This window comes from Parasteatoda tepidariorum, chromosome 12 (assembly GCF_982258835.1).
Source record: "Parasteatoda tepidariorum strain Cologne lab strain chromosome 12, Ptep-v5.0, whole genome shotgun sequence".
Lineage (NCBI taxonomy): Eukaryota > Metazoa > Arthropoda > Arachnida > Araneae > Theridiidae > Parasteatoda > Parasteatoda tepidariorum.
In genome coordinates, this window is record NC_141766.1 from 13,217,465 (window position 1) to 13,229,963 (window position 12,499).

Here is a 12,499-nt window from a genome sequence, read left to right on the forward strand (position 1 = left end):
ACCTCATTATATATAACAAGACTAGAACCTGAAATAGCTATGAAGTCCCTCCAATGGTCAGACGAAATATCGTTCTGTCCATTTTATTGATTTTCTGACAATTCTATGTCCATCATGCCAAATGCAATTTTCTGATTGTTAACTTTATCATCTAGCTGCGAAAAATTCATATCCTTGCTGACATTAGGGCGAAATATAGCTACATTTTCGCCTTTACGATGGTTCAATTAAGCCAATCAAAAGCCTGTATTTTTGAAAGCATATCGCATTTTGCGATATGTAAAAATACAGGATTTTGATTAGCTAAATTTATCCATAGAAAACAATGGATTTACGAAATATAGATTGTGTTCATACGATAGATTAATAAAGCAGTAAACATAAAACTGACGGATTTTATGCTGTACTGATATTTTGTTTTTAAGAAGTTCATTAAAGAAGGAAACATAAAATAAACTTTCTATTCAATTTGGGGGCCCCCTCTAATGTGGGGGCCTGGGGCAGCTGCCCGTATGCCCCTGTCTTAATCAGGCTCTGCATATAATATAGTTCAAGGTATCGATACCAATGTTGAAGTGATTTTTCTGAGATTGTATGAGTATTCGATTATGATCACTATAATCTTTCTGACCTTGACACTGTTAGTAACATTAATTTATTCACACAAAAAATTTAATCTTACCTAAAGTGATTAAATTCTGTTGAATCTGACCTTGCTCTCGCGTTAGTTTGTTATTATAACTCGAAGATAGTTAATAATATATTTTTATATTGAGAATTTTTTCCCAATTAAACGGTTTATTTTTCTTTACTCAGTTTTATAATTTTTTCTCCTCTTGATCCTTCAAAAATTAGTTTGAGATATTTCAAAAAGACCTTCAATTATATTAATTGTTAATTCACGCTCACAAAAATCAAATGATATTCCGTCCTTATTCTCTTTCTCATTGTTACATCTCGATAGCGCAGAACATAAATTATCCCGTTATTTCTCTATTAATAGTTATAAATTATTACTTTTTTATAATAGTGCCTAATTATAGATCATTTTCTCTAATTCCATCACAAGTTCCAAGACCTTGAATTTGATGTGAAACAAGTTATCAGAATTTTCTAAATCTTGTCAACGTAAATTAACTAATCTCTTCATATATAATTTTTTTTGAATATCATTAATCTATTTGCTTGGTATATTCAGCAATTTAAATATTAAAGATAATATTAATAATCAATGAGGAGGAGGGCAGAAAATTTTTACAACCCAGTTTTTAGCAAAGTTGATATTTATTATTCTAAAATTTGTAAAGCCCACTATCCATTTGAAATTAATTTAATGTTTCAAATATAAGTATATTTTAGCCATCTTGTTTTTGTGCTTTAATATAGATATTTGTATTAACCTAAAAACATGATTGAAAAGAAACTGCTAACTTTTAAGTTTCTTTCACTAAATATTATAGTTTGTTCAACGTTTGCATAAATGGCACAATTTTACAAACTTTCAAAATTTATTAACAGTTTTAGAATATAAAAACAATCAGAAATGTCACTTAAAAAACAACAAAATAGAAACTCCTAGACTTTACATGTTATTATAAGCTAATACACTGTTTATTTAAATGTAAAACAAGTTTTTTACTGATTATAAATTCCCTATCATTGAAATATGCTACACAAAAATATAATTGCTACTATCATAGTAATGCTAAGTATAATTACTTACGTTAATTGATATTACTTATGATAACAAATATCTGTTGTCTATTCTTACTTTACATTACATAAACTTACTTTTTTGTTCAGAATTTACTTTTTCTGTGCCTAATATAGAATAATATTTTTATACTTTATATTTATGCTTTTTAATATTTATATTTTATTTTTAATTTCATAACATTTTTCTACAGCATTCACAAAATTTATGCTTTATCCACACATTACAATAAATTGCTATACACAATTGTGATACACAATAATTGCTATACTCAATGGATAAGCAATTTGTGTTCCATATATTCTTATTCACAATTTATCCACCTTTTTTAACTGAAAATTTCAAAATTTGACACCTCTGATCTTAAATTAGTTATGCTTGTTTTCCCCTTTTTTATGTATATGTTTTTTTTCTTCCATTTAAAATGCGGTCACTATTATAAAGTTCCAAAAGTGACTCATTTACTTTATTAACATAATCGTTATTTTTGCAGCATTTGATGTCTTTCAAGTAAATAAAATCTAAGTTAGATAGAGGCTTGGTTTAAATCCGTAAAATAAAGTCATAGCTACGAAATTGTGGATATTACTAACCTTTCAAAATGATAAGTTATTCCCCTTCTTTCGTACTAATGATGCTACTTGAACTTTCAACTCCTGATTTAATCTGTCAAAAGAAGCTTAGCTTATTTCCTGATTTACCCTAGAAAAGTCCATTTCACTGGATATTTGTATCATTAATATTCTGAATTCTATTTTCTAATCCCTATGAACTACACCACACTTTTTGTCTTTCCTATTTTGCTGTCATAAACTTATGACCCTGGACTTTGGTTACCCCTTCTAACATTCTATCCATCATGTCCATAGCTTGCCAAGTCTTCTCAGCAGGAGAAGGTGTGTCACCTTTAACTTTCGTAACGGCCAACATCTAGGATGAAGAGCTTTGTTTGTACCTAAAGATGACTGACGGCTGAGAATAGAAAGGGTATCATCCATCTTGACTTCCTACTATTTCTCGAGGTCAAGTAGCACGTTAATTTCCGAAGTATTGAAGACATTATGAGGTCGAGAAAAAGTTAGAAACGTTCCATTTTAAGTTGCAAATACGCAGTCATAAAATGGAAAGCTTTGAGTTGGGGATAACCTTCGCTTCTTTTGGATAACAAATTTAACGATTCTACATCGAAATAATTTAGTTGCCATTAATAAGTATTTATAGCATCCTTGGATGTATCACATGATGGTAACAAACCACTTTATCACCACTTTCGTTTATAATGTTTGATTCAATAATTAGTTGGTTTCAGTCAAGTATCAATAAATATCGGAGGCTAAGTGGATTTCTCATTGTTCAGACATCAAAACTTTTTCACATTCAAATGTATCATTTCTTATTTTCTGATATGTAATTAAATCCAATATTTTATTATATATTAGAAAATAATAAATGATACATTTGAATGAGGCATTATTTATAATTTGGCATCCTTGGTTGTATCACAAGATATTAACAGACATTTTATCACCGCTTTCGTACATAATATTTGATTCAATAATCAAGTTTCAATCAAGTATCAATAAATATCGGAAAATCAGTGATTAGATTTCCCAATGCTAAATATGAAGCTTAATGGTTTAAACTTTAAGGGGCCAAAATAAGCTAATAATACACGCTAATTAATTTTTGATAATTATTAATTAAGTTAAGCAATCAGACACGAAAAATTCTGAAAAAGTTTGCTGCCGCAATCTGAAAAATCCATTAGTTTAGTAAAGAGAGGGGTCGGGTCGTTTGGTGTTAATTTAACTTATTGTATTTACCTTACCTCTCATATCATACCTCTAAAACTAAATACGTTAATCAAAAAATTCTGGCACTCACTTATAAAACTCGTTTGCCCAAAGACAGTTTTTTAGAAAAAATAAATTTTTTAAATTTTTTGATTAGTTTTTTAATAGTAGTAGTAGCATTTTAAATTGTAAAGCATGTAAATTTTTTGTCATTTTAAACTGTGTGACTTTGAACGTCAAACTATGAAATAGCTTTTCAGAAATTTAAATAACGACTTTTTGGACATTTTATTACTCAGAAACTATTCCAAAAGAGCTTTTCTAAGAGTAGAGATAATTGTAACAGTATGTCACCACTAATGGTAATAGAAATCTTGAAGAAATCATTTTATTTTACTGAATGAGATTTAAATAAGAGTGGTTATTAAAGTAATCAATCAAAAGCTATGTTGACACCTGCTTTGCACAATCCTAAGCATATTTTTCTTGACACAATTCTCAATTTGGGTGCTTTTAATAACTTGTTTTAGGATGAATTCCACATACAATTTAGATACATTTAAATATCTTTCTTGGCACATTTAGTTATTATGAATTTATTATAAATATTGATGAACTTATAGTTTCATTTACTTATTAAAACATCACAATAAAATTGTAGCATTAGATATATGTACGTCCAAAAATTATTTAAATTTAAAAAATATGCCACTAAGCTCAATTTCTAACTGATAATAAATTTTATAATTTTCTCAGTTATGTTTGGAATTTTCTCTATCATATTTAGATTGCTTTGGATCTTAATTTAAAAACAAATTGCTATAAGAATATCCCCATATTTTACAAAATTGCTTGAAAATTTATCTCCCACATTACTGGGCAAAATTAATTGTGAGTCTTTTATTATCCTTGATGTTTTGAATCTTTGTTCAAAATAAAATTTCAAAAACAGTAAACACAAAATATAATCGAAAACTTCAACCTTTTAGAAAAGAATTATTGATTAATTTTGATTAGAACCTGAGAGAAGGGTACACAAAGCATTTATAAAGTGCAAACATGAGTGGGAAATTGAAAAAAAATTAGAAAATTTTTTTCTTGAGGATTTTGTTTCAATAAAAAAGATATACAAGAACAAGGATATGCATAAAAAAACAAAGCATATAATATCTCATTTAATTTGTATTGAAATTTATATATAATTTTAATCGTTTAAGCAATCCAACAACCACATCATATTTTTGCAAATTACAGAAATTTTTTAACAGAAAACTTTTTTTAACAGAAGATACTTTTTAACGGAAAACTTTTCTTTCAATAAGAAAGAAATTCTATATTAAAAATCCAGTTAGTCACCAGAATCAAAATGACAGCTTAATTCATTGTAAACATGGGGATGGCATATACATAGTAGGCACTCTCTGTGCCAATCGCTATCAATCTTGGTGGCTCAGGCGTTTGTGGAATTGTCTCCTCAATGCTAGTATTTTCCTATCAACATGAATAATATTAACATTTTATTACTGTTAATCAGCTTAAAAAAAGGGGGAAATATATGAAATAACTACAGTAGATAATCTTCATAACACAAAACTAAAAATTGATTTTGCCTACACACCTCATTAAAGCTAAAAATACGATTAAAAAAAAAACATTGACAATATGAATATTAACACTTAAAACTAATTTTAAAGCATAAGAATATGATATTTAACTATTTATTCACAGAAAAATGAAACTCTAAAAATTTATTTACTATCTAATTGGTCATCAATGTGAAAATTCCAAATCTTCTGTATATTAATCGCTTTTATTATACTAATTTCACAATAATAATCACAATTACTTTAAATGTGAAATAAATATCAAATAGTAAATCACAATAATAATCACAACTACTTTAAATGTGAAATAAAGATCAAAGAGTAAGTATTTTCAAATTAAGTCTCCTTTGAGAAAGGCATTTTTTCCTAATATCAAATATTTTTTTATAGAATTATAATTTTTTAAATCTATAATTGCATACAACTACTAGGCTATATGAAATATAAGTTTTTTTAACGATTGAAAAAAACAATGATAGAGTTTTTTTTTTTTTTTTTTTTTTTTTTAAGGTTGTAAAAGAAATTATTAGTAACGAGTTTTCAAAGATTACCTCCAACATTTGTAGCACATATAAAACATTTTCTTTTGTCCTTTTGCCTGTTATGTAAAAAATGGTCACCATGATATCAACAGTACGGAGATATGGCCCGCGTATATCAGTTTGATATCCGTATAAGTATGTCCATTTGACATCCGGACTGTGATGCTCGTTTGACATCAAGACCGTATGCTGATAACTACACTAGAATTGATTTCTGTGGGCCAAATCTCCGCTCGATTAATATCCACACTAATGACATCAGATCTCCCCCAATGTCTACCCCCATATTTTGAGGAATCTAAATATGTAGAAAAATTATATGTTCAATCAGAGAAAGTACGTTTTTGTGGCTGATTTCGTAACTTAATAGTTAGCACTAATTAAGTAGCATATTTGAAGTTACTCCCTGAAACAATTAACACTTAGTTCGTGAAAATCCGATAATTAGAACGAAAGTTATTCCGTGAAGGGCCTTTCTAAATCAAAAAGCTCTAATTTAATACAGCAGCAGACATGACTCGACAAAAGTGGCAGCTGAATAAATTTAAAGCTCTTAAAGTAAGAGCGTGAAATATGACTGAGTCATCATTAATTACGATTAAACTATAATCGTAATTATAAGCAATCAGAATTTACCATTACAATAGTAATAGTGTTTATAATCAATCACAATCCATGATGAAAATTATAATGGCGATTCTAAGCAATCATAGTTTGTGTTTATAATTGTAACTATAAGTGTAGGTAAAAACTAACTTCGTTTGCAATTACTAATTATTCACAATTTCAACTATATTGTTATTTATTACCTCTAGTTATTACAAATTATGTAATTATTACTAATTACAAATGTAATATATAATTTCTGGAATAAATTACTTGTAATTTATTACATTTTGCTCATGAACATGACGTAAATATTACATATGCAAATATCGTAATCTGAAAACCGGCGTTTTCCTTCTATTTTTAATTTAAGGCATCTTTTTCAATAATTGTTGTTACTTATATTATGTTCAGATAATTAGTTTTAGTACATGCAGCATTAAAATAACTAATTTAGAAAATAGTAATTAAAAAACTAATGTACGAAATTAATTAGTCAGATTTTATTATTGATATTAAAAGGATGAAAATTAACTATTTTTTTCCTCTCAAATTTATAGTTTAAGTCATTTAATAACCTTGCATGATTACGCAAAGTTAATTTTTAATGCCCAACATAGCTCACATAAAAGGCAAGTTATTGATACAATAAATGTCATGATAAGAAATATATCCTCATCCATAAGATAATCAAATTCAACCAATTGAAATATAATTAAGTGCTTAAATATTAGTATATCAACTTAATCTCTTGATTATACCGAATATTTTGTTTTTCTTTATAGTCATGAAAGTTCAGAGTTCAAAACAGATTTAACTTTTGTTTATTTATGTTACTGTTATATGCAGAAGTCATTATATTTTTGAAATAAATGAACCCGATGACCCTATAACTCATCATTGTAATATGGCTCTTGGGTGAAACAATAACATCATCTGAACAGTTTTGGTTTTGTAGAACTCCTAATAAAATGTTTACTTCTAGATTTAAAACTCTTCTAAATGTTGAATAAATTGCTATCTTTTAGATTTAAGCAATGCTAAATATTGAATAAAATGCAAACGAAAAATAGAGGTATTCCTTAATATTGAATAAAATGAAACTTCTAATACAAGCATTCCTAAATATTGAATAAAGTTGTAAACCAAGAATGTTAGTACTCCTACATATTAGAAAAAAATTTAACCTTAGAACATAAGCATTCCAAAATTTTGAATAAAATGTGTAAAATTTAAATTTAAGCACTCCTAAATATTGAATAAAATTTAAACCTACCTAAATATTGAATAAAATGTAAACCTAGAACGTAAGAACTCTTAAATATTGAATTATGTAAACTTAAAATATAAGCCTTCCCAAGTATTGAATATAAAGTATTTGTAAATTTTAAGTTAACGCTATGCTAATTAGTGTTAACTTAATTAGTTTCTTATTATGTTAATTAGATTCTTTTCCATCTTTTTGATACAGGGAGCTGAACGTAAAACAAGAGATGAAGAACGAAGGGCTGCTAAAAGAAAACTAACAGTAGCAAGTAAGTTTTATATTTTATTTGTTTATTCATAATTATCTTTTTAAGTATAATTATAATTTAGACAAAATGCAAAATATCATTTATTATATAATTAAATACAAATAAAAGGTTCATAAAATAATAAACTTATTGCTATAAAACAAATGAATCAAATAAGGATTAAGTGTTGTAAGGAAAATGTACACACCAATTATAAAGTTCGCTAATATGTAGAATGACGGTTTTAAGTGTTGTTTCCCTGCAACACAAACTTTAATTCTGTTGCATTTCTTTAGGAATTTTTTGTAATGCCAACTCTCAATAAATAACGTTTTTATTAATGTTTTCACCCTGATTTACTATTAAATTGCTGATTGATTATTGATTTAAGCCAAATAACATTTATTATATAACTAAATAAAAATAAAAGGTTCATGAAATAATTAAATTATTATTATAAAACAAATGAATCACATATGGACTAAATTTTGTAAAGAAAACGTACACACCAATTATAAAGTTCGTTAATATGTAGAATGACGGTTTTAAGTGTTGCTTCCCTGCAACACAAACTTTAATTCTGTTGCGTTTTTTTAGGAATTTTTTGTAATGGCAACTCTCAATAAATAACGTTTTTATTAATGTTTTCACCCTGATTTACTATTAAATTGCTGATTGATTATTGATTTAAGCCAAATAACATTTATTATATAACTAAATAAAAATAAACGGTTCATGAAATAATTAAATTATTATTATAAAACAAATGAATCACATATTAACTAAATTTTGTAAAGAAAACGTACACCCCAATTATGAAGTTCGTTAATATATAGAATGACGGTTTTTAGTGTTGTTTCCCTGCAATACAAACTTTAATTCTGTTGCATTTTTTTAGGAATTTTTTGTAATGCTAACTCTCAATAAATAACGTTTTTATTAATGTTTTCACCCTGATTTACTATTAAATTGCTGGTTGATTAAAGCTAAATAACATTTATTATATAATTAAATAAAAATAAACGGTTCATGAAATAATTAAATTATTATTATAAAACAAATGAATCACATATTAACTAAATTTTATAAAGAAAACGTACACACCAATTATGAAGTTCGTTAATATATAGATTGACGGTTTTTAGTGTTGTTTCCCTGCAATACAAACTTTAATTCAGTTGCATTTTTTCAGGAATTTTTTGTAATGCTAACTCTCAATAAATAACGTTTTTATTAAAGTTTTTACACTGATTTACTATTAAACAAAAACTAATTAAGAGAAGTTTAATTATTGCTCAGCATATGCAAAGTTTGTATCAGAGAAAAATTTTCCTAATGAGACATTTATTTAAAGCATTTTATTTTGTAAAAAAATATGTCTGTATTGATGGCTTTGTATTTAAAGAAAAGGCACATTTAATACTGCTTTAAGGAAACACTGTTAACATTGTAAACTGAAAACATTTGTTCCATTAAACTCATTATTCGTTAATTAAAATAAAATTGAAATATAATATAATATTATTAAAAAGGATGGTTTTTTAATCTGCTCAATCATATGCATATAAATGAAACATAGTTTTGCCAAAGTTGAGAAAGAAATTTCAAATGATAAATAACAAGAATATTCCATTTATCTACATTACTACCCCTCTACCATACAGTTGTAAATCGATTATTTTAAAAAATATAATTTTCTTCTCTAATATTATAATTCATCCACCTTAGTTGATGTTTGTCATATAATAAGATTTAAAATAAATCTTTTGAAATGTTTATATTATTACCGGTTTTAACTATTGAACATTATTATTTGATGTTTTTAGAATAAATGTACTGAAATTTCAAAACATTAATTAAGTAATCTTTTCGAAACACTTCACCCAGTAATTATTTTAGTTTTTAGCCATTAAATAAAGAATTTCAAAGAACATTTTCATCCAATGTCTTTCGGTAGGAAAAGACCAAACATTTTCTCCAAGCTGAGTAGCTAGTTTTGCAGCATTTTAGGAATAATTCTGGAAGAATGCCGGTAGTTTTGCTATTTGTGCGGGTTGCCAAGCAATAAGAAGAAAATCTAGGATATTTTTTCTAGTTAGCATAGTTTCATGAATGGAAAACTTAGTCTTTTTAGGTGAATTCTTTGAAATTTCAACCAAAACTCAACTCAACTAACACTATTAATCAAGGTCTTCGTTGATGTCCCACGAATAATGTAAACTCCCGTCTATTTCATTATATTATAACCATCGTTGAACAGTCGACCCAATTTTTGAATTTACAACTACTAATGTTCAGCTACGTAGCCTTGTTATTTTGAACCCAATCCTGAAGACAAGGGAACTTCTGGATAAGGTATTGAAAGAAATTTGCATTCGTGAAAGACTTCTGATGGAACGATCTCGCATTTCCGTTACATGGAGAGCAAGGCCACGAGAACCAGTCACGGTTAGCCTGATGGCAAGAGGACTCTAACCCATGATCCGTCGACCACTGAGGATATTTCACGTCAGCACTGTGGTCAGTGCAGTATCGATCAGCCAATGCAGAGACTCGAATCCGGCTCACCTCATTGGAAGGCGAACGCTCTATTCTGGAAGATTTCAGCATCTTGATCTGTGGCAGAATAATCGCCAAGTCTTGATAACTTCCGGGAAGCGGTCTGCGAGAAAAGACATCACAAAAGGACTAATTCAAAATGGTTAGATCGTAGCCAACCCCGGGCAAACATCTACATGTTTTGTTTGTTTGTTTGTTTTTTTTTTTTTTTTTTTTTTGAAAAATTGCAAATTTAAAATCTATTTGTCACCTTGGCAATTGTAGTTGGCACAACAGATCACGATACGGAAATATCCCCCTCTATCCACTGAACCATTGCGGCTATCCGACTATTAAATTAATTTTTAAAAATGTTCTTAATATTTTTTGAGCATAAGCATGGAATTTAAATAACTTTTGAAAAAAAGAACGGTAAAATATTAGGCCAAATAATAAAGTTTGCATAACTAACCATTACCTCTTAGAAGAGCGATAGCACGGATTACCGTAAACAAGACATCTTTTAGTAGTTCAAACGTAATGAGATCTTTCGTATTTCCCCCCCACAACATAGTAGTCTGATCATAGCCATCATAGTAGTCATAGCCTGATAGCATAGATAGTAGTCATAGCCATCGAGAAATAAGACAATTGAGATCACCAAGGTTGTGAAACCACAAACAGTAACTGCCAATTGTAAATATTTGTCATTGAACGGAAAACAGCTTCATTTGCTTTCTGTTACGCTATTCTTTATATCAATTATTTTATAAATTTTAAGCGTATATGTGTACAATATCAAAATGTAAAGGTATTTATAAAAATACCCCTAAGGTTTTATTTTACAAATTCCCCAAAAATTAATTAATACAAAAATAGATTGATTTAATTAAACGGGACATCTATCGAATAGCAGCTAAAACCGAGTTAGTGTTATTTATCTTTTATATTTTAATATTCGTTTTTGCAGACGTTATAATGAGCTACTTTATTACTTAATAAAGGAAGACGTATTTAAAAGTTAAATATTTTGGGTATTGTTTATTGTTTGTTAGCGGAAATAATATAAGATTAACAAAACATAAATACTTTTGTAAAACTTTTGATTGTAAAATAAAATAAATTTAAACATCATTTGTTTTGTGCAAATATTCATGAATTCGGACCAAATAAATCCTCAAAAATTAATTTCCGATTAATCGAGAATTTAGTTCCAGTTACCAGCCGAACCCGCCCACCTCATGATGCCGATATGATTCCTTCTTTTTTCGTGTGTTTATGATGCAAGATTGTGGAATGCAGGAGTCCTGCTAGTCGTTAACTGATCAACGTTTTTATGATAGAAATTCAAGATGTTGTGGTTTTCTGAGCCGGACAATGCAAACACACCTGGTAAACGGGCAGTGGAGAATTGTTGTAGAGGTTTTGACCAAAAAACGTGATTTCTGTGGCGGTATTCGGTATTGGTAAATAGCTCAATGTCAAACAGTTTGCGGTCATTTGCGGTAGAACCCGTTTGTCCGTAGCAGCTATCGCAACTTGGGGTATCCCTTGAAGATAAATTCTAAGATAAAATTGGAGGAATTTCTCTCTCCGAGAAATTGGATGATTCGTCGACACTATCTAAGTTCTTGAATGTCTCTGATTGGTCGGAAGAAAAATTTGTGCATACGCAACGTTCATATTCAACATTATTAAATCATACTTATATGAATTTAAAATTACTAAATAAATTCAAATAAAATCTTAATAGCAGAAATAGACCGTGACAGGTTAATTTATTTGGGCTAAAATATATGAAAACAGACAACAAAATGACATAATGTGATGCCTGCTTGTTGACGTCACAAAACTTAAGAAGCTGATTGGTTAAGAGAGAAAAAACTTGGATGGAAAGTAGAAAATGTTCTACTATCGTCCAAGGACTTGGACTAAGTACTTGGATTATTGTTTACACGATCCAAGCTCAAAGCAAAATAAGTTTCCATCAATTTCAATCAATCTTCGTCGAAGAACTTGGACCGTGTAAACAGGCCTTAACTACCTCATTTAGAAAAGTAATCATCTAAACAGCGAGATGCAAAGAAACGCTGACTTCGTGATTGCTGATTACTCGTAACTCTTTTTCTCGTCATCATGCAGCCCTTGCCTTTACGGATTTCCATTTCGTCCTTTGAACTTTACTGAG

At 28.4% G+C, this 12,499-nt stretch overlaps 1 protein-coding gene across 2 annotated transcripts in view; it reads left to right on the plus strand.

The window, feature by feature from the left end:
* Positions 1–12,499, plus strand: part of LOC107449518 (grainyhead-like protein 1 homolog) — a 175,411-nt gene that overhangs the window by 132,760 nt on the left and 30,152 nt on the right. For both annotated transcript variants that reach the window (XR_015430874.1, XM_016065069.4), the window contains exon 11: positions 7,731–7,794. Coding sequence is in view for 1 of the 2 variants with exons in the window: in XM_016065069.4 (XP_015920555.1) it covers positions 7,731–7,794 (64 nt within the window). In the remaining variant the exon portion in view is untranslated. The remainder of the gene's footprint in view (positions 1–7,730; positions 7,795–12,499) is intronic.